General features: G+C 43.2%; 1 protein-coding gene across 1 annotated transcript; it reads left to right on the top strand.

Moving 5' to 3' along the window:
- Nucleotides 1–9284: 9284 nt before the first annotated feature.
- LOC125519099 (protein FAR1-RELATED SEQUENCE 5-like) lies at nucleotides 9285–12213 on the top strand. Its single transcript, XM_048683982.1, has 5 exons — nucleotides 9285–9426; nucleotides 9566–9635; nucleotides 9713–9800; nucleotides 9898–11624; nucleotides 11703–12213. Exons 3-5 carry the CDS (start codon nucleotides 9717–9719, stop codon nucleotides 12211–12213), a joined length of 2322 nt encoding a protein of 773 aa, XP_048539939.1. The 5' UTR covers nucleotides 9285–9426; nucleotides 9566–9635; nucleotides 9713–9716.
- Nucleotides 12214–24389: the final 12176 nt, after the last annotated feature.

Raw genomic sequence — 24389 nt, forward strand, 5'->3', positions numbered from 1 at the left:
CATGAAAGAATTTCTTAAAAAATTACTAACTCTCAAATAAATCTAAGTGAAGCATGAGAGCATTTTTTCAAAAATACTAAAGCACATTGTGCTCAAAAAGATATAAGTGAAGCACCAGAGCAATTCCATAGCTCAAAAAAATTTAAGTGAAGCATGGAGAGCAATTCTAAAAAATCATAGCATAATTTTGGCTCTCTCAAATAGGTGTGTCCAGCAAGGATAGATGATAGAAAATAAAAAGCAAAACAAGCAAAGACACATATCATACAAGACGCTCCAAGGAAAACTCATGATATGTGACTAATAAAAATATAGCTTGAAGTAAAATACCGATGGTCGTTAGAAGAAAGAGGGGATGCCACTCGGGGACATCCCCAAGCTTAGTTGCTTGCTTCTCTTTAGATAATAGCTTGGGATGCTATGGGGCATCCCCAAGCTTAGGCTCTTCTTACTCCTAATTCCTTCATCCATTGTGATCTCACCCAAAACTTGAAAAGTTCAATCACACAAAACTCCACAAAACCTTCATGAGATCCATTAGTATAATAAAGCAAATCACTACTCTAAGTACTGTTGCAAACCCATTCATTTTTTATTCTTGCATTATATCTAATGTATTCCAACTTTGTAATGGCTCATACCCCTCGATAGAGTCCATAGATTCATCAAAATAAGCACACAACGCAAAGAAAACAGAATCTGTCAAAAACAAAACAGTCTGTAGCAATCTGAAAACTTCGTATAATTATGTAACTCCAAAAATTCAGAAAAATTAGGATGATGTAGGCAATTTGTATATAAATATTGTATAAAAATTCATAAGCTTTTGTCAATTCCGTGATTTTTTTAAAAAAATTACTAGATGCAAAAGTTTATGTGTTCCAACAAGATTAAGTCAACTACTTACGCACAAACATAACACAAGAACCGTGTTCACTTCCCAGACTCCATCGGAAAGAGACCATCACGGCTACACACGCGGTTGATGCATTTTAATTAAGTCAAGTGTCAAGTTCTCTACAACCGGACATTAACAAATTCCCATCTTCCACATAACCACGGGCATGGCTCTCGAAAGTTTATACCCTGCAGGGGTGTCCCAACTTAGCCCATCACAAGCTCTCACGGTCAACAAAGGATATTCCTTCTCCCGGGAAGACCCGATCAGTCTAGGTATCCCGGTTACAAGACATTTCGACAATGGTAAAACAAGACCAGCAAAGCCTCCCGATGTGCCGACAATCCCGATAGGAGCTGCACATATCTCGTTCTCAGGGCAACACCGGATGAGACATCCTACAAGTAAAACCAAACCTCAAGTTTCCTCGAGGTGGCCACGCAGTCTACTCGGTTCGGACCAACACTTAGAGAAGCACTGGCCTGGGGGGGGGGGTTAAAATAAAGATGACCCTCGGGTTGGCCGACCCAAGGGAAAGGTATAGGTTGTTAGGCAAATGTAAAACCAAGGTTGGGCCTTGCTAGAGGAGTTTTATTCAAAGCGAACTGTCAAGGGGTTCCCATAACACCCAACCGTGTAAGGAACGCAAAATCAAGGAACATAACATCGGTATGACGGAAACTAGGGCGGCAAGAGTGGAAAAAAACACCAGGCATAAGGCCGAGCCTTCCACCCTTTACCAAGTATATAGATGCATTAAATTAAATAAGAGATATTGTGATATCCCAAGCATATCCATGTTCCAACATGGAACAAACTTCATCTTCACCTACAACTAAGAACACTATAAGAGGAGCTGAGCAAAAGCGGTAACATAGCCAAACAACGGTTTGCTAGTAGGAAAGGTGGGTTAGAGGCTTGACATGGCAATATGGGAGGCATGATATAACATGTGGTAGGTAACGTGACATAGTGATAGAGCGAACAACTAGCAAGCAAAGATATAAGTGATTTCGAGGGTATGGTCATCTTGCCTGAGATCCCACAAGGAAGAAGAACGAGTCCATGAAGAAGACAAGCGGACGAAGTCAAATGAAACCTCACAAACGCGACGTTATCGGAACTAACCCGAAGAAGCAACACCGGAAAGAAGCAAACAACATAGTAAACAACCATCACATAAGCATGGCATGATGCACAACCAAGTATGATGCATGTCCGGTTTAATGAGGCATGGCATGGAAAATGGCACAAGCAAAACAACAAGTTAAGTGGAGCTCTATATGCAACGGGTTGCATATTGACGAAACACCACAACAATTATTTAGTTCTCTCCCTTTAAGTACTCAACAATACTAAATGTTGTTAAACATGGCAAGAGGTGAATTACAACAAAACTATCTATCTAGGCAAGTTTAAATGAGGCCGAAAGCAACAAACAACAATTCTGGAAAATCCTCATATGCCTATTTTATATTTGGTACTGTTCTGCCCTAAACCATATTTTAGAGTTATTAAACATGCAAAGTGATGCCACCATGTTAAACTAGGCATTATTCCACCCCATTTACATATAAAGTTTGTTAAGTTTGGAGCTACGGTTATTTAGTTATGAATTAAATCATTTTAATATGGCATTTAAGCAAATAAATGCATGAAGTTCAAGGGGTATTCTGCAAATCTGTAAAACCTGGGATAAAAGATTAAATGTGTCCAAAGGAAAAAAAACACTGATCGGGCCGAATCTGGTAGCCGAACAGTGCAGGGGGGCTCGGTTGCTGCCTCACCCATGGGCCTTGGCCTTGGAGAAGGGCGCAGCCCACGCAAGGAGGGGAGGCCGCGGTGGCGCTGCGCCTTGGCGCTGGTGGTGGCTGGCGACGCAGTTGACTCCTGCCTCCATATCGAAGCGAGGACCAAGGTCAACTCGTGAAGCAGAGGCAAGGCCGATGGCTGGCAACGACGATGGTCCAGCGGGGAAGCGGGCTTGCACGCGAAGCAGAGGAGGCCGGCAAAGCAGGGGCGATGCAGTGACTTGCTCTGGGAGGCGAGGAACGGCGGGGAAGCAGCGAAGGTCGGCGCGAGGGCGGACTAGTGCAGAGCAGCGGCAGATGCGCTCCAATAGAGGGTTGCGGGAGGCCAACATACGGTGAGGTTGGGCGACACGGCGGCGTGATCCAGGCGCAGGGGTTCCGTTCCCGGCACCGGGATGGAGGTGGGATGCACCAACGGCGGAGCTCTGAGCTCCACAGGCATGACACGATTGTCAATTCCGACAAGAACGGGGCCAGAGGTGGGCAAGGACAGCGCGGAGGCGACCGATGGCGCGACGAACTTGAGGGCCAGGTGGCGAGCTTCCTCCTTGGGCGTCGGGGTTCCCTAGAGAAGATCGAGAGAGAGAAGAATTTAGAGAGAGACAAAGAAAGAACCAGAGGGAGGGAGAGACCACGGGGAAGGAGAGGGGCGGCGCTCATCTGCTGGACACGGGCGCGGCGACACGGTGCGCGAGGTGAAGATGAGCAGGGGCGATGGAGCCCTGCAGCAGGTGAAGCAGATGAAGGCTCGGCGGCGGCATGAACGGGAAGGAGGTCAGGCGGGGTCGCGGACTTGATGGATTCGACTGCGGGACACCGGTTCCCGACGGTGGCGAGGTGAACGGGAGCTCGGGGAGGCATCCATGGTGTGCTCGAGATGAAGCAGAGGGGGCGGGTGAGCTCTGCTGGCTCTCAGGGAGAACAAGAGGAGGCACGAGAGCTTGGCTCCATGGAGGTGCTCAAAGCAGAGGATCCAGGGGCGCGATTCCATTGGAGCTCGAGCGGCACTCGGGGTTGGCTGCGGCTTGCTGGGGATTTGGGCAGCGCGGAAATCATGGGAGGTGGTCGGAGGCTGCGGTTGGAGGGGGGTGGATCTGAGAAGGATGGTGTTTGGCTAGGTGGGGAAAACGAGGAGGAAGAAGATTGCGGCGGCGGCGATGGGATGGAAGGGACAGACTGCCTAAAACCTAGGGTTAGACTGTTTATATAGGTAGGTTGGTTAGGTTAGGGGCTACTCGGTCCCTCTGGTCAGAATCGGACAGTCGCGAAATAAATAGCTTAGGGAGTCCAATTGAGAAAACGGAGATGTTTTGTAGATGTTTGGGGATGATCCGAATCCAACGGTGACGATTGCCCGGGTCGGGTTTGGGACAGCTTTCGGACACGCGCGCAAGGAGGGCCACGGGCTAACGAGAGATGTTAGGTTGGACTTGGCGGTGGGTAGTGGACTGTGTAGACGGTCTAGGGAGGAAAGAGAGGGAAAGCCTGGCAACAGTTTTCGGAGACCGAAAACGTCCGACGTTTGACCGACTATAATGTTGCTATAGTTATCCATTGGGGCATCAAACGGACTCCGAATGCGACGAAACTTGGCAGGCGGCCTACCTACAACATAACTAGACCGCACATCAACCCTCATTCCATTTCGAGAACATTTTCCAGCCACTTCTAAAATAATATTTCGGATGTGCCGCGGGCGTGTGCAAGTGTGTATGGGAGACCCGAACGAATGAAAGTTTTGAAAACATGATGATGCAATGCACATGATGACATTGCCAGATGCAACACACAAGCAAAAGACATGACAATGACAGCGAAAAACTGGAAGACACCTGGCGCATCGAACTCGGGGCATTACAGGAAGGTGGTGGGGATTTGGCCGGGGATGCGGGAGTGGGAGGGAGGGAGAAGACGGGGGTGGGTTCAACCCGGGAAGGTGGTAGGGTGGGGGTGGATAAGGTTAGACGAGGGGTTGCGGGGATGTTTTCTTCGGTTGAAGTTCGGTGGAGCTCGCGACATGTTTTCATTTTGGTGTTAGCAGAATAAGCTGGGTGTTATTAGAATAACAGTCTTAAGGGGTGTTATCAGAATAACACTTCCGCACTGCACGCTCAATGCGAGAGCACTCCATTTCTATAGCAAGAGCAATGCAATACAGACTAGTGAACTTCGTGTCAGAAAAAACTGCATGTAGTGTTTTTCCGGTACTATTTTCGCTTTAATTTTTTAACCGTTTATCGGAACGAGGCATATAATATACCGTTGGAAATCTATGAATTAGGCGCAACTTCGCCATGTTGAACACTTTTCGAAATTCCTCGCGGTTTAAGAGCAGTTTCAAAAACGGTGCGGCAGATGACGAGTGGCAGCGAGCGTATTTTCATGATTTTTTCTAAACCACACATCGAAATAAAGAAAATGATACGCCATTGGAAAGATATCGTTGAGGCGCATCTTTTTCGTATCTATTATTTTCTCTAATTCGTTACAGTTTAAGAGCAGTTTCAAATTTACTAAATCACGGAATTACATTTTTTTGAAATTTTTGCAATTTTCTGTATTGTTTTCGCTCTAGTTTTTGAAGCGTTTGTCGAAACGAGGCGTGTAATACGTCATTGGAAAGCTGTGGACAAGGAGAAACTTACATATGTAGAAATGGTTTTGAGATTCCTTACGGTTGTAAGTTAATTTCGAAAATGGTGCGGCGGACGATGAGTGACAGCAGTCGTTTTTCATAAAAAATTTACAAACCGCTAGTCGGAATGATTCAAATTATATGCCGTTGGAAACATATCGACGAGGTGCAACTTTTTCATGCAAAACACTCTCTCTAATTTTTTACGATTTAAGAGGAATTTTGAATTTACCGAAATGTGGACACTCTGTTTTTCGCGACACCCAAATCGACGTGGGTACTTCATCCGACTAAAAACCACACTGCATCGGATGAAAAACCGCACTGCATCGAACGGGTAAGAGAACTGCGTGGTTTCTTTTATTCAAACGTAATTTTTTTTCAAGGACGAGAAAGTAGAGTGGACTTCACATTGGGTGTAAATGAGCCACAGCACTATGAAGAAGTGAACCGCACTACTTTTTTTTGCTTCCGTAACAATTTTGCACTTACGGGATGAACAACATCATACAACCGACCGCACTGCTTCAGAATGAAAACCGCACTGCATCGGGCGGGCAAGCAAGCTGCATAATTTCTTTTGTCGGACGTAATTTTTCTTATACGAGTTTTTGTTGTCTTTTTTCAACTTTCTTTTATGAACGAGAGTGGACCACAAAGACAAGGGCAAGTGAGCTGCGATATATATATCAAAGTGTACCGCATTACCATCTTGTTGTTTCGCTATTTTTTTTGCATTTTCATGTTGGGGGCAAGTGAACAGCATCACTCTCAAGAGTGAACCACATCCGAGAACCAAATGCACTTCAAGTGTTGACGTAGTCGACTGAATTTTGAGACACACAACACAAATTGCACTTCATACATATGGGTAATGAGCACTTCATATAGAGGGGTAATGAGCTGCTACACAAATGGAGTGAACTACATTGTTTGTCTCTCTTCGGACAAATTTATTTAAGACCGTGAGCATCGCGCCACCGTACTGCAAGCACCCTCGCTGGTGGACTGCACACCCAGCTGTACCGCATCGAAAATGAAGTGTCAAATGCACTGCGAGGAACATGACCATCGAACAACATTGGGAACATACAGAGTTCAGTTTTTCTGATGTTCTCTGTCATTAAAAACAACACAAGATGAACTGTGGCACATCACCTCTGCATGCATTTTTCACATACACAAACAAATAGAGTCTCTGCATGCATTTTTATCACATACACAAACAAATAGAGTCTTGGCGGTCTGCAAGGATGCGCCTGCTGCACTGCACCGGCACACACCACAAACTGCAGAGGGTGCACTGCACAAACAAACATGTCCACACTTCAAGAGATGCCAACGCACTGCACACAATGTGCCCGCCGAAACCGCTCTCCCAAGCGAGTGAAGTAGTGAATAGCACGCTGCGCCACCGAAAAGCTTCGAAACGTGCCTGATGAGCTACTCTTACCTCGCGTGGCTCCCTAGCTTTTTGTAGGTAGTGCTCCATGGCGGAGGAAATGAAATAGTGGGGGACTCACCTGGGAGGCTGGGACCGGTCGACGCGAGGCGGCACATCTCGTGCACTGCATGGTAGGAGGAGGGGAACTGCACAAAGGTCATGGTAGCAGCCCCTCGATGCTAGCAAGAAGAAAGCTCCGCCGTGAGCCCAGGATCGCGCGGGCATGGCAGGGTGAGCAGGAGGTGGGCGAGGAGAGGAGGCCGTCGGACCACTGCCACCCCTGGATTCGCTTGATGTTGGGGTGCACTGCCAGCCGAGGAGCAGGCCATGCCCGCCAGATCAATGGGAAGGAAGGAGGCCGGATCCGAGCCCTGAGCGCCCGATTTGGCTTGAATGGCGGGGAGGGAGTGGCAGGGTGGCGGTAGAGCCCATACTCGCCTTGAATAGAGCAGAAGGAAAAGGGCATGATGCGTCCCAGCGCCATGATTCTCAGAGGAGAGGGCACGCTGGATCCGTGCCAGAAGGAGGAGGCCACCGTGGCTGGGGGAGATAACTATTGGATCCATCGGTGGCGTATCGGGGGAAGCCGTGGCTAGCTGGACCCAGCCGACTGGGCTAGTGAACCTGCAGCAGATGGGGCTGGATCCAGCGGTGGGGGGCTGGATCCGGGGCGGGGAGATGCGAGGGCGGTGGGGGTAGCCGGCCATCGTCGGGATGGCAGGGGCTGCTGCTGGTAGCCGAGCCGGCGTGAGGATGGGGTTGCGCGTGGGACGTGGGAGGCCGCGGCGGCCTGCGTCGCAGGAAAAGTAAGGAAAGAGGTGGCTGGCGTCGCAGGAGAAGGAAGTAGGTAGGTGGCCGGCCAGCGCGCGGCGGCGGGCCAGATCGACGGAGAGGTGGGAAAGGGCAGTTGCGCGCCAGGGCTTGGGGTGCTGATTTGGGAGGAACCCACAGGGGAAGAAAGCTGGGATGGGTGGGGGTGGGTGTGGAAGAAGGTATGGTGGGGGTGGGCGGGTTCTTTTTTCCGTTCGCTGCGTGCAGTTCGTTTGTTTTGCTTTTTTGTGTTCGGGTGGTTGTTGTTAGAATAAGGCCGGTGTCGTTAGAATAAGGTATTAAGGAATGTTGTTAGAATAGATCGTCTTTTTGTTTGCCTTTTTAGCATAAATGCCCGTTTGCTTGCCCAGTTGGTCCAAAGTCATAATATTTTCATTATAGAGTTATTTTTATAATCCAAAATAATTTATCAAAATAATTAAAGATAAAACTCGGAGTCGTGCATAGCTATCACCATGGATAGCAAATTATTTCTGATATATATATATATACACATACATATATATATAGAGAGTAACATTATTCTGATCGCAGGATCAGAATAGTTATTCGGATCACGACCCCCTGTATAGGCCCGATGGACTTGTTCCCGAACTCCTGAACCGAGTAGTGACAGAAAAAAGCCCACCCTCCCTCAATCCCCACCATCCCCGATCCCCCACCTCTCGCACCTCCCGTCCCCAATGGCAACGCGCCCGCCGCCCCGTCCCCAACCGGCGGCGCCGCCGCCCCCAACCCCCCAACAAAAGGCGCGACCGCCGCTGCCCCGCCACGCCCCAACCGGAGACACTGCCGCCCCAAGATCCCACCGCCGCCGCCACCTGCCCTCATCGTCGGCGTTGTGGTCCCCAGCTTTCCCCGCCACCGCGCCCAGCCTCCCACGCGCTCGCCTCCTGCCTCTGCACACTGCCACCCTACCTCCCGCGCGCCGCAGCCTGCCCCCGCGCGCCACCGTCCCCCATCCGGCCATCCCAGCGCGGCCGCTTCACCTCCGTGTGCCGCTGCCTTCTTCCACCGCGGGGATGCCCTCCCTCTCCCTGGCGTTGCTGGAAAAACACCGGCGGCAGGCTCCTCTGTTACCGCCGACCTCACCAGCACCATTTTTATTGTTTTTCCTGAAGTTCAGATTTAGCGTACAGAGAAGATTTAGCGTTCATAACACAGACTCCTATCAACATGGATTTAATTTTCGTGTTGCTGATTCATGTATCTTGTTTCTATGTTTTGTGTTTGGGAAGTGCAAATTTTTTGTGTTGGTGAGGTTAATTCATGGATGGTTGAAGTACAGCGTCCAAATTTTGCAGCAGCAGATCACACAACATGTTTTGAGGGATATAGTTCAGAGATGTATTTTTCATTACATTCAGAGATGGTTGCCTAAACCTGCAACACTCCGGGGTGTCATTCATCAGAATCAGATCCTTTGGTAGCCCAATGTAGAGATAGATAGAGAGGGAGAGAAAAAGAGAGTGTCATCAAAGTAAAGTAAAGTACGCAGCTTGTGTTGGCTCCAATCCAAACTAGCCAAAGCATACACATCTTTCTCGGTGAATCCGAGCTATTTGTGTGTCCGTGTATCCCTTTTCTTTTCACCCCCACGATCTTAATCATACGAATTATCAGAGTTTGCGGTAATTTTACACTTACACGCCCGCCCTCCGACTAAAAGCAGCAACTTAATTTTGCAACAATACCCCAACTTCTGTATGCGTCGTGCGCCGCCGCCGCCGCCGAACTGCACATACATCTGATCTGGATCGACTTGATCCTGACGTGCACCGGCACCCACCCGGCCGCCCCCATGCAGGTAGCATCCCAATCCTTTACGTGCTCCTCTACTCCCATGTTAACACTTAACACAAACCAGATAAGCACCAACAAGTGCCCCATGCTTGTACTTCCTCGATCTGATCCATCTCATGTATAACTGAAATATTCTGCTGCAGCGGCGACTAGACACGGACAAGTAGCAAGTACCCCTTGCAATCAGAGACACGTGGGCATCAAAACTTTGAGGTAAAACAACCGACAAATTCAGTCCTTGTGTATACATAGTGTATTTTGCAAGGCTAATTGTGTAGCTACATGTGCAGAAGTATGGATCCAATCAATAACATTCAAATGCATATGAGCCCCGGGGGATTTAGTACGCCCAAAAAGAACACAACCATACCTCTCTTTGTAAGTCAGTTTGCACTAACTGAAACTATGCATGCATTTGCCAAAAAAATACTGAACACATGAAATTACTTATTTCCGTTTATTCTTGACATTGCAGTCTTCTTCTTTTACGCCTGAATGTGATGAGCATTTGAAGCCTAAAGTGGGTATGACATTTGAAGGACTCGAGGCCGTGGAGAAGTTCTACAAGGCATATGCACATCAATCAGGTTTTGGCGTTCGTATCGGACAGCAGAAAAAGATTGAGAATAAGGTGGTCCGGACTAAGCGTTTCATGTGTAGTAGAGAAGGATTCAAGTCAAAAGATATTAAGGAGATTAATGACCCCTTGAGGAAAAGACGTAAGCAGACAGACACGCGATGCGGTTGTGATGCTCATATATTTGTTAGACTTTGTGGGGAGAACACCTACAAGATAGACTCATGGATTGAGCATCATGTTCATGGTCTTGTATCACCTGATAAGCGTCATTTGATCAGATCCAATCGTAGAGTTAGTGAGAGGGCAAAGAATACTTTATACACATGTCATAAGGCAAGCATTGGAACCTCCCAGGCATACAGGCTCCTGCAAGTTAGCGAGGGTGGAATTCCGAATGCTGGGTGCACAAAGAGGGACTTGCAAAATTACTATCGCGGACTCAGGTATAAAATCAGAGACGCAGATGCTCAAATGTTTGTGGCCCAATTAGCTAGAAAGCAGGAAGTGAATTCAGCATTTTTCTATGATTTTGAGGTGAATGATGAGGGGAACCTGGTGCGTGTGTTCTGGGCGGATGCCACAAGCAGGAAGAACTATAGTCACTTTGGTGATGTGATATCCTTCGATTCTACATACACCACTAATCAGTACAACATGATATTTGCACCATTTACAGGGGTTAATCATCACTTACAAAGTGTCTTTTTTGGTGCTGGATTCTTATCGAATGAGAAGGATGAGTCATACATTTGGTTATTTCAGACCTTCCTAAAAGCAATGGGAGGGGTAGCACCTAGACTCATCATAACTGATGAAGCTGCTAGCATCAAGAATGGTATTGACAAAGTTCTTCCAGCCACTATGCATAGGTTATGCATGTGGCATATAATGGAAAAGGTGCCTGAAAAAGTTGGACCTTTGATTAGGGAAGATTCTGAATTTTGGCCGAGGTTGAACTCATGTGTTTGGGGTTCAGAAACTGCAAGTGAGTTTGAGTCACAATGGAATTCCATCATTACAGATTTTGGGTTGGAGGATAACGAGTGGTTAGCTAAGAGGTTTACCATTAGAGATACATGGATACCAGCCTACTTTATGGATATATCTCTTGCGGGCTTGCTCCGAACCACTTCAAGGTCAGAAAGTGCAAATTCTTTTTTCAACCGTTTCATTCATCGTAGGCTTGCTTTTGTTGAGTTCTGGCTTAGGTTCGACACAGCTTTAGAATGCCAACGTGAGGAAGAATTAATGGCAGACAACGGAAGCATGCATACCACCCCACAACTATTTACGCCATGGACAATGGAGAAACAAGGTAGTGAGGTATTCACATATGAGGTATTCGAGAAATTTCAGCTACAAGTTATTGCTGCTAGAGATCATTGTTGTGTTCAGGGTATTACACAAGGTGTGGGGTTAAAAACGGTGACCCTGAGAGGTCGATCTGGTAAGGTTAGGGAGGTCTCCTATGACACTACAACCATGATAGCAAATTGTCCGTGCAAGTTATTTGAGTCAATCGGTATTCCATGTCGACATATTATCCAAGTGTTGAGGATTGAGAACCAAAATGAACTTCCCAACTATTACATTATGAAAAGATGGCAGAAACGGTGCAAGAGGTAAAAAATGCATGCCAATCAATTTCTTATTCTAATTTCAAAATCCATAGGACTAACAATATCTTATTTCCTTTGCAGGGAGAATGTTTATGATGAACAGGGGAACCTACTAGAAGAAAAGCCCACAGATTCACTAGATGCAGCCACGAGAAAGAAGATTTCGACTGTACGTGATAAGATGGAAGAGTTGATTCAAAAGGCAAAGCACTCAAATGAAGGCATGGACTTCTTAACATCAAGTGTGTTGAGCATTGAGGCGCCTTTAGACCAAATGGTCCCTGCAGCCACACAGAACACTAGGCAAGACGAATATGAGGCTTTTATTGGTTGTAATATTCCTACAGAAGTTGATATACATCCACCAACTGATGTTCGTACCGTGGGGAGATGCAAAAGAATAAAGAGTGGAAAGGAGATCAAGGAGGGTGATAGGAAAAGGAAGGACAAAGAAGCGAAGTTAAAGGTTGCACGCTTGTGCAAGACATGCAAGCAAATGGTGTTTCATGATAGTCGCAATTGTCCAAGCAAAACTATTGAAGGGAAAAGGAGCTTGATTGCGGAAGATGTGCAACCAAATGGTGCTTCCTGATATGAAAAATTGTCCAAGAAAATAATGATTTAATCTATGTTATATTATTTGCAATTTGATATACTGAAGTCATATAATGGATCAGAATTTGTGTTATATCCAATTAAAGTTTAGTTGATTTCTGACAAGTTTTGATGCTTGTCAAATTGTTACAGAATATTGAACATATGTATCCACTTAATGTTTTTCTACCAAGTGAAGCATGATGACATTTCTGGTTTCTATGTAACTTGAGAGGCTGTATAGTGGCAGTACATGCATTTTTATTGCCCCTTCATATCCGTTAGATGGTTAAATATGAAGCTGAAGTTCAGGATTTCAAATGTTGACCATGCTTGCTGTTGCACCAATATTTTTCCTCAGACTAGCATCGTACAAGGACAAACAATGCAGTTTTGTCAATTTATTTGATCAACCAAGACCTAGGGCAAATGTTCAATAAACTTTTCATAGTGTCGCATCGCTTATATGTTTGATCTCAAAACTGAACAAACACATCGCAAGCCACTTCTCATAGTTCAGAAGCTTTACTGAACAGTATTTGCTTCAACCACGATAACTCAGAAAGTTTCAACACATAATGGATCTAGTCACTTCATGGGAACCTCTCATACTGACTTTTTGCTTATGGCATTGATCTCAAAACCGGACAATGCTGTTGCAGACCACTTCCTTTAAGTCAAAAGGTTACTGATCACTACATGTTTTGACCACATGAAGTCACCAATTTTTTCAATGCATAACTGAACTAGTCACAGAATTATTTCACAGTAGCAGCGAAGGGTTTTTTTTTCAAATGCCAGGCAAACTGACAGGAATTTCACTAATATGACCATGTGAGCAAGAATTGCACTAGTACAATCTGTTACTACAGCCTACAGCTTCAGGATATAAGCAAACTGACTCCATATAGGATACAAGCACTGCACTAGTACATCTTCGGCAGCCTACATCTCTACAGGCTACAGGCTATATAAGCAAAGCAATTAAGCATGGCATGCCATTAAGCATCCCATTAAGCATCGCACCAATACATCTGCTACAGTCAACAAACAGCTTCCTACAGACGTCATGCTACAACATCGGGACTGTCGTGGTTGTAGGAGGGTATTTAGGGGGTGTTGGCGCCGCATTTGGGACGAGTTGTCACCGTCGCGGAACCATCAATTCGCCATGGCTTCGTCGTTGAGACGGCCGCCGGATCTCCGTTGCTGTCGCGGGTCGCTGTTGTCGTCGCTTCTTTTTTTCTATCGTACGAGGCCTTTGGGTTGGGATTTAGATTTTGGAGCGACGGCATGCGGGATTTGGCTGCAGAGGATCAGAGGATTTGGGGCAGCACGAAACGACATGGGGACCTCGGTTGAGGATCGTGGAGGACGGACTTTCGGGAGTTTGCTGCAAAATAAATGGTTGTTAGGTCCAAAAGCGGGCGGCTAATTGTAAATGTTCCTGTTGCTGCACGGGAGGCGCATGATTTAGTGTTAATGGCTGAGATCACAGGGATACATGGATAACAATAAGCTGATTAGAGATATGCTCATATATATATATATATATATATATATATATATATATATATATATATATATATATATATATATATATATATATATATATATATATAGGACAACAGTTTGGGACATTCTAGGTGCCCAGGCTCCTTACCTCGTGACCGTCGGATCTTAGACAGATGCATGTAGATAGTAATGGGTGCGAGCATATTAAGCGGCTTCCATATATGCTTTATTGAAGTAATTGGCAAGTACCAATAAATGTATGATTTAGGTGTATTAATAACATTCGTTGAATAGGAAAGTGATAAATGCAATTTCTTAATTTATTTCATTGGACGTATAACGGAAACTCCTATGAAGGTATATACGTACAAACTTAGTATATTTATGCGGCATGCATGTGCGTCCTTGTGCATATTATATAAATGCACGTACTAATGTTTTGGGTATATACCAACCTTTGATGACCGATAGTTGGTACTTAATCTGGGGTACATCACATGCGAGTATATGGATTTTGGGTATATAATTTCCGAGTATGTCACATTTATTTATATTCTTGGGGTATACATTTTTTTTGTGTATGTCTCCAGTATCATTTACAGGTATGTCTCGAACGAGTATACATGTATCAACAAAGGGTCTGTCATTTTCTGGTATATCCCCATGCAAAAGTACATTAGCTTTGTGTACATCTCCAAGGAATATAAGTGTACTAAAAAAAGTATATGGATACGATATCTTAGGTATATGTACGAATGAAAAAATTGGCCGTCGGCATCAACATGTTCTGTACAAACCTAAAACACAAAAAAATAACTAGGATGACAAATTATATTATTTGTCCACGTTAATTTGTATAGGGAAATTAATTGTCAGAAAGTGCAACCCAACCTTAATTTTCTTAAATGTTAGATAACTTGAAAATTAAATCATTTAAAAAATACACAAGAATACCCATTGGTTATAGATACCATTGCTATACTCAATAGGTATATAGATATACCCAATGAGTATACATATTTTTTGTGGACATTAGGGATACAGTACATTGGGTATATGATACCATGGGTATACCCTACATATACCGAATAGGAGGTCTGTTGTACTCTTATCATCGTTGGGTATATGAAACCATGGGTATCATACATTAGTCATATGATATATGGGGTATCATACATTAGTCATACGATATATCAGGTATCATACATTTGATGTGTATATATAACAACGCCCAAAATACAGGCACCCAATACCTGTTGAGTAACAATTATACAACATGATTCACCTTATTAAAAAAAGTATATGGGTACAAAATCTTAGGTATATGTGCGAGCAAAACTATTGGTTCTCAGTACGCACATGCTTTCTACATACCTAAAAGTTTCTACGTGGAGTGAGTAGTAGGCTAGAGTTTGGATGAGTGAAGGGTTTGGTAGAGGGATCAGTTTGGGCCTTGTACCGACCGTGTAATCTCTCTTGTATATATGATTCTCTCTTCTATAAAGCTATGGTATGCCTTTGGCATATCCTCGAAAAAAACTAGGACGACGTATTATATTTTGGTTGACCATTGAAATAGTAGGAAAGGCTTGTACTGCATATATATTATTTGGTCACATTAAATTATATAGATAAATTAGTCGTTAAAAATTTCAGACCGACCTTAATTTTTCTTAAAAGTTCAAATACCTTGAAACTAAATATATCTTGTGTATATACGTAAACACACCATCTTTTTTGTAGAACCGACACTAGCATGCATTAGTATAGAAGAGACACCATACAATTTTGTTTTGGAAAGGAACTATTGGTAGCAAATAAATAGAATACAATTTTTTGGAAAGCAATCGTAGACCATTATGGTAATAATGCATGCAAACAGAATATGAAAAGCTATTATCACGTGGATTGTATAGCATGCACTAATGGATATGACTTGCCGTAATGGGTCTAGGCGCCCAGGCACCTAGGTGCCCCACACAATTTACCTATATATATATATATATATATATATATATATATATATATATATATATATATATATATCGTCCTCAGCACCCCAAACTCTCAGGCAGGCAAGGGACATCCTCACGAGTACATATTAATTCCTCTACTGCTGGTTGCTAGCAACAACTTACAAGTAATTATTTTTCTCTATATTATTATGTACTGCTATGCAATTGGTGTGCGTTAAGGAAAGAATACCTCTTGATTCCTGCAGGTCTTCCCATCACCGATCCTTGATACACCGCTGCACTGAGGACTCAAGAGGATGGATGCGCTCCTGAGCGCCGCGCAATGGGTGGTGGGCAAGGCGCTGGCTCCCGTTGCCGATGGCGTATTCGAGGCTTGGGTTGCCAGCAACAACTTAGGTCCAACGTCAATGCCCTCAAGACAGAATTGTTGCTCGTGCAGGACACACTCGAAGCCGCCAACCGCAAGCAGACCGGTGGCCCGGCCATGGAGGAGCTGCTGGTGAAGCTGAGGTAGACGGCGCCGTCTTCGTTTTCTCTCCTGCTGGTACGAGGATGGAGCCACACTCCGGGGTGGCCCGAGAGGTACGGGTGTAGACTTTGAGCTTTGCAAGTTTGAAGTTTTCAGGAAAGTGTGCTCTCGTACGTACATTTGTCATTCTCGCAGTGTGCGGGCTGCATTTGGCATCGCTCCATCGGCTGCTTTTGCCTGTCCAAATGGTGGTTCTGTAGAACTTATCTACCAGCTAGAGCCTATGGGAAGGGACTCCTGCTTGGGAGTATCCTAGGTCCCGACTAGCCACGAGACAAATACTTGGGAGTATCCCAGGTCCCGATTGTGTGAGCAGCGTGTAGGCACGCCCTCACACTTGTCAGTCAGGCAATTTCAAAAATACTACCTCTGTATCAAAATATTTGTAGTTGGGGAAGCTAGTAGCTTCCCCCAATTTTTTTTAAATGCAACTGTAATTCTGTTGTGCTTGTACTAATGGGTGATTTATTTGGCTTAAAATATTTGTTTTTGCGAAGGTCAAGATGTTGTGTTGCAGAAGGTCAAAGTGTGTATTGTATATGTGTGTGTTTTTTTTAAATGCACACCTTCATTGCAAAACAGTATGTTCATTCTTTGATGTGAGGATGTTTCCTTTATAGTGTTGAATTGTTATTAGAAGAAAAGAAAAAGAGAAGTTCAGTTTCTAAACATGACGTTGTTCAACGTGCAAACGAATGGAAAAACTGTACATGTTCGCCTACCAAAATGTCCAACATTTGTTGTGGAAAAAATTCACACTTTTTTTAACTATGTGTGAGAACTTTATGCTCCTTCAAATGTGTGCACTTGTATTTGAGTAAAATGCATCTAGCACACGAAGTGTATGTGTGTTGTGTGTAATTTTCTTGAATTATAATAGCATGCGAAATTAATGTTTCAGAAATTCATAAGTTCGCGTGTACCACATACTGAAGAAATTCATGAATGAAAAAAATGACTGCCTAGGCCATTTCACCGACAGCAAAAAAATGTCGCGAGACAACAAATAAAACTGCATAAGATATAACATAGTAAGTTCATAGAAATGGTGGAAAATATAACTTTATTTTGAAAGTTTAACCACTTCTGAAAAAATACCTTGAAGTTCAAATTTAAATAATAGGGCGGTTCAATGTTTGCTACAAACCTGTAATTTTCTCAGTTACTATAGAATAAACCAAGAAGTTCAATAACTAAAAATGCAGCAGTTTGAAAATTTATAAAAAATGGTGTTTGTACATTTTACTAAAAAAATGGAGAATTTCAAATTTAAAAAACATAGAAGTTCAAAATGTTTATTCCAGAACAAAGAAGGTTAAATTAAAAAAAACGAAGCAGTTTAAAAAGTTTGTAAACACGGATTAGCCTTGTTTTTTTAAGGTCTGGAAGTTCAAATTTAAATAACTGAGCGGTTCGATGTTTATTACATAACTAGGAATTTTCCCTATACTAATGAATAACACCAAAAAGTTAAAATTTAAAAAATGAAGTTGTTTGATGTTTATAAAAATCTTAGGTTTTCCCCGATACTAAAGATTAAACCCACGAAGTTCAATTTTAAAAAACAGAGTAGTTCAATGCATATTAAAAACTCACTTTTTTCTCGTTACTAAGTAATAAACCAAGAAGTTCTATTTTTATATTTATTTGAAATCTCAATTTTTTCTGGTTACTAAAGAATAAGACCAATAAGTTATATTTGAAATAACGAAGAAGCTCGATGTTTCTAACAAAACTCCAATTTTCCCATTTCTAAAAAACACACAAAGAAGTTATAAGAAAAAGTTGAGCGGTTTGATGACTATAGAAAACTTAGATTTTTTCCCGTTACTAAAGGGAGACTGAGAGAAGTTCAAATTGACAATGGGCAGAAGTTCATGTACTGCATGGCGTGTGTTTCGTATCAGAAAATATGAATAAAAATGTGAAGTCTAAAAATTTTGTTGCTAGAAGTTCAAGTGCACAACCCATGAAAATTCAAAAAGCTCCACTTGTTCAACAAATTTCCACAACGGAAGCTCAAATTAAAAAAAATAGTTTAGAAAATTTTATTAGAAAATGGATTTCCCTGTTTCTAAAAGAAACCTAGAAGTTCAAGTTAAAGTAATGGAGCGGTTCAATGTTTATTAAAAACATGGATTCTAGCCGCTAATAGAAAATAAAACCAATGTGAGGTTCAAATTAAAATAACATGGAAGTTTGGAGTTTATTAAAACCTAAGATTTACATGTTCGAAAAACAAAAACCAAAGCCATTTTGGAATTTTTAAAACCAACTCATAAAATGAAAAACATTTCTTGCTAGAAGTTCAAGTGCTCGACGATGGAAAGTTGGAAATTGTTACCCACTTTATGCACACATAATTCTCTCTCCCGTTTGTGTCTATGTTTTTACAAATAAATCAAAATTTTAAAAAATGTGGAGGAGGTCCAATATTTATGACAAAACTAGGATATTTTGATGCTAAAAGAAATAAACCAAGAAGTCCAAATTACAAAATAGAGAAGTTCAATATTTATAAAAAGCTCAGATTTTCCTTGTTACTAAAGAATAAAAATAACGAAGTTCAAATTAAAATAGAGGAGTAGTTTGATGTGTACGAGAAACACAAATTATTACCGTTTCTAAGAAAAATAAAACTATGAAGTCCAATTTACAAAAAACAATGTTTGATTCTTATTCAAAAATATATTTCCTTTCTCGGAATATGATCAAGAAGTTAAAATTAAAATAACAGAGAAATTCAAAGTATATAAAAAATCATATTTGTTGCAAGAAGTTCACGTGCACCTCCCTGCACGGTTCAGAATTTATATTGGGTGACGTCCGACCTCCAATTACATATGTTAAAATGGCAGAAAATGCGACGTATACACAAAAAGGCGACATAAGTTCATAATCGAAACAACGAGAAGTTCAAGTATTGCAAGGAATGCATTTCAGGTGAAAATAAAAGTATAGAAAAATAAAAGCTTAAAAGGTTTGTTGAAAGAACTTCAACTGCTTTGTCCGGGGAAGTTCAAAAATTCTTGCAAGAGAGGTTCACCTTGTATTTCCATGTTCGAAAACACAAAAAATAAATATTTTTTTGCGTTTTGAAATAATTTTCTTAAATCCACAAAGAAATTCAGTTATTATTTGAGAGCAATTTGATTTCCAAAAGAAAATAAAAATTTCAAATTATAAAAATGGAAAAAGTTCATGTACTACATGGTGTGTGTTTAATATGAGAAAAAATAAATTAAAAGGCAAAGAAGTTAAAAAAATTATTGTGAGAGAGGTTTGTACAAAAGAAATATCATTTGTGTAACACCGACGAATGGATAAGAAAATTACAAACGAAAATAAGTCACAGAAGTTCAATGGGCAAACAGCAGGAAGTTCAACTACAACACTGAATGAATGTCACATGAAATTTTTTAAATATGTCGCGAGTATGAAAAAATGATCAACACGAGAAAGTTGCATGTTTACAGCAGTTTTCCACCGGTATATCACTTGCTCAATTCTGGTGAGTGAATGAAGAGCTACGAGCAAAAAAAAGCACATGAAAAATAGAGTGAAGTTCAAGTAGACATGCCGAGAAGTTCAAGTTCTTCACGCGGGGCATTTTCGAATAATCTGTTTCGTGATAAAGGCAGAACGAATGATCCCGCCGTTTTCAAAATTACTTGAAAATGGTTAAGAATTAGAGAAAACCATAAACATGAAAAAGTTCCGCATTTTCCGTAGCTTTTCAACGATATATTATTTGCCCCGTTCCCGTAAAGTATGTAGAAATTATAGTGAAAATTCGTTTTTAGCCATTTTCAAAATTGAACTTAAGACAGTAAGTAATTGGGAGAAACAATATATAGCAAAGAGTTTCGCATTTTCTCAAGCTTTCCAATGCCATATCATTTGCTGCATTCGGACATAAGGTTAAAAAATTAACTCAAAAATACAAACTCGGTGGAACTTGTACCATTTTCAAAATTATTTTTAAACCGTTAAAAATTAGAAAAAACTTTTAACAAGATAAAGTAGCGCATTTTCATAAGCTTTCCAACGCCATATCATTTGCCTCAATTGGAATAGCCATTTAGAAATGACATCGAAAATACGAACTCGGCTGTTCAGTTTGTGAAATTTTACGATTTTCCAAATTACTCTTTAACCATAAGGAATTTGGGAAAACTTTCAACATGTGGAAGGAGAGGTTTTACAGCAGCTTTCCAATGCCATATTATTTGCCTAATTCTGATAAACGGTTTAGAAATGCGATCGAAAATACAATTCACGTTTTTTGTATGAAGAAAAACGGTTTTCAAAACTGCTCTTAAACTGCTTACATTTTGCCAAAAATTCAACTTGGGTTATGATACTGGTGTCCATAGCTTTCCAAGTATATATCGCAAGCCTCATTTGAACAATGTTGGCGAAAGTTCAACCTAGCACTGGGAGAAGTTCAAGTCGAACAACTCAGGCAGTAAAATTGCAAAAAACGTAATTTTCATCACAACCCGGGAGCAAAATCTGCCAACGAGCAAGATTCCTATTTAAAACGGGTATTTAGTTGCTAAAAACATTTCTAGATTACACTAATACCATATAGAACAAACTAACCAGAATAATTCGCGCGGGGAGACACGGTTGCGAACATAGCCTGAAGGTCGGGTTCATACAGAGGGAAGTTCAGACGCGTTACTCACGCAGTTCAGGTTGTGATCAGAATATTATTCTGATCCCGTGATCAGAATGGTGTTTATGTATATATATATATACCTTAAAAACGTACTCGCTGTTTATTTAAATCCGTGTTTACTTGACATTGCTTAGAACTTCAGATCATCAAAACATGTATGCACATGTACTTTACGTGCGTATGTTAATACAAAAGCAAGCTAAGCATCCAGGCAGGGAAGAAAGCAAGCTAGCTCGGAATGTATCATTGCACGTATAGGTACAGAGTGAAGCTCTGGGAGTCCGATCGACGATCGCTTGCACCTCATCGCTTGCAGCGGAAGCGATCACATACATATGCCTCCACTTATCCCTGTCCCTGTCTACTTGGTTCTTGACTTCTTTCCACAGTACGTTGCACTGTCACAACCATGCTGCTCAACAAGGCAGCATAGCCGAGTGTTAGGCTGTGAGTGGGTGTGCGAAGAGGAGATGCCATCGTACGCTAGGAGGAGCTCTCCGCGACTCGGTCTGCTGTTCCTCGCCGCTCATGCATTAACGTTGCTTCTACGACATCTAACCCGCAAATTTTCTCCTGTATCCATCCGGGGACAAAAGGGATCAGTTCATAGACACAGATGTAGAAGGACGTCATCTAACTATAGCATGGATATGTCCGTCAGCAAATTTAAATTCAAATTTACATTGATGCACACAATGAACCGGGTCGCATCCTGATCACAACCAAAAGAAGGCAAATATGGTTAGTTTTAACATGTCGGAATCCAAAATAATATTAGTCCGGCAGTCCTTGCATTATTGTCCTGCCGGACCGACCATCCCAGGAAGATGCTTCCCGATCAAGGAGGTATCGTCGTCACCGCGTAGGCAGCCTCCGTCGTGTCCTCATCTTCCGCCGCTGCCAACTCATCTTTCTACGGCTCCAGCATCTGGTAACGGACGGATTGCATGATAATTTTAGCGTCGACATCCAAAGAGTCGATATTCAAGGTCAACATATTGGCGTCTTCCGCATTGGCTGCGATCTTCACCCTCTTTTCCGCATGGCCTTCTTCTCCTCGAGCGCCATCTCCCTCTCTTTGATCACGTTCATCCTCTCTTCTAGCTTGAACTTCTTCTCCGTCGCCTCCATCAACTGCTTGAACCTCTCCGATTTCCTCTCCTCCTTGATGTCTGAGCGTCTCACGCGTGCCACTTACTTCTTCGCCAAGATCTCCTCGAACCTCTTCGTCAGCTTGGCCGCGGCACCTTCTTGCTTTGCCCTCTCCTCCTCCCACTTCTTGCCCCGCGGATTTCTTCTAACCTTCCTTGGCGGTTCTTGGGCTGGGTCGGTAGGGTCACTGGTTTCTACCTCATTGGCTTGGGCGACCGTCTTGGCAATAAAAATGTTGCACTTCGGCTGCCCATTCAACTTCAACCAACAATGCATGATGGTGAAGGACTTCTTCTCCAACTTTTTGTACATCACACAAGCACGAGTAGGCTGCAAAGTGAAACAATGCATATCCGTCTAGTGAGAAACAAAACAATACATGTCCGGCTAGTGAGCAACACAAAAAAAAGCATATCTGACTAGTGATCAACAAAACTAAAGCATGCCCGGCTAGTGATCAACAAAACTAAAACATGCCTGGTTAGTGATCAATAAAACTAAAGCATATTCGGCTAGTTATCAACTTACTTGCTCGGTGATTTGTGCACCGCTAGGCCACCATGCAATTAGATGCTTCAAGTGCCTGCAATACTTGGACACGGACTCTTGGATGGTATAGTAGTACAGAGGCTTGTAAGGCTCCGGCCACAACGTCATCTGTACTGTAGGAGCGCCCATCTAGCGGTTTCGGTCACGGCCTCGCCGACCGCCCCATGCGCCATGGCCACAACACCCATCGCCACCACCAGGCCCACCAACGGCCAAACGCTTCTTTAACTTTTCCTTCTTTGCGGCCTTTTCTTTAACGCGACAATTTTGCCGCGTTTCCACACTGATCTTCCGGGCGAGTGTGATGCTTGGATCCTCCGTCACCTCCGTGCGCTCCATCTCCGACAGGTCCGACGGATCCATGCATCAGCGATGGAGGGAAGGAGAGGGTGGGTGCAAAGAGAGGGAATCGGGCGAAGAGTGGAAGAAGAGAGTGGGGGATTTTGGCACGGAAACAATGCTACAAAAGCGCAGGCCCAGCCTTCCTTTTGGGTGGGCCAGGGGGGTGGTGAGCGACATTTAGCGTATCAGGACTCCCGCAAACTTTCCCTATGTTTGTCTCCGGTTTGCGAGAGAAATTGCGTCCCGGCCGCTCCGTCAGGTTGACCTTGGTCACTTCAGTGGTCCGGACAGCGTGGTCCGAGCGGTTGTGGGAGGTTTACGGGTCGGCATTGGAGATGCATTAGCAGAGGATCAATGAGCCTTTGCGGCTCAGCATGGCATTGAGGGAGAGCGCAACGGGGCCATGCTTGTTCTCAAGAGTGATCTGCATGACAGATAAAAATATGTTTTTGGTCCCTCAAGTTCACAAGAAGTTCACATCTAGTCCTTCATCTTTTTTTGTCGATGTTTACTCCCTCATGTCTCAAAACCAGAGACATTTTGTCCTAAACCAGAAATGTGTGGAAAACCGCTGATGTGTCACCGGTTTTCTCTCTTCTCCTCCCCGGTGTCTCTACCCACACGATGGTGACATTTTCTTGAGCACCTTCTGTGCACTCACGCAACACACCAACGATGATGCAGCACCTCGCCAGGCTCCTGTTGTTGCTGTTGTCGCGGCCTCGCGTCCGCTTTCGTGCTAGTATTGCTGCTGCACATGGATGAGCCATTGACGGTGCCGAGTCCACGCCCAACGTGCCGCTCGGGAAGCTCAAGCTAGCGAAGGCCATGAAATGGCTCGCTGCATTGCTTGGCATGTTTCTCGCAACATCAGAACCCCTCACTGCATCGATGGCCGCATGGCCGGGAGTAAATTGCAGAACACCACCAGTTTGAGGGCTAGGTGATACGTCTCCATTGTATCTATAATTTTTGATTGTTCCATGCCAATATTATACAACTTTCATACACTTTTGGCAACTTTTTATACTATTTTTGGGACTAACATATTGATCCAGTGCCCAGTGCCAGTTCCTATTTGTTGCATGTTTTTTCACAGAAAATCCATATCAAACGGAGTCCAAACGGGATCAAAACTGACGGAGATTTTTTTGGAATATATGTGATTTTTGGGAAGAAGAATCAACACGAGACGATGCCCGAGGGGGGCACGAGCCAGGGGGCGCGTGATAACCCACAAGTATAGGGGATCGCAACAGCTTTTGAGGGTAGAGTATTCAACCCAAATTTATTGATTCGACACAAGGGGAGCCAAACAATATTCTCAAGTATTAGCAGCTGAGTTGTCAATTCAACCACACCTGGAAACTTAGTATCTGCAGCAAAGTGTTTAGTAGCAAAGTAATATGATAGTGATGGTAACAGTA

This window comes from Triticum urartu, chromosome 7, assembly GCF_003073215.2.
Source record: "Triticum urartu cultivar G1812 chromosome 7, Tu2.1, whole genome shotgun sequence".
In the NCBI taxonomy this organism is placed as follows: domain Eukaryota; kingdom Viridiplantae; phylum Streptophyta; class Magnoliopsida; order Poales; family Poaceae; genus Triticum; species Triticum urartu.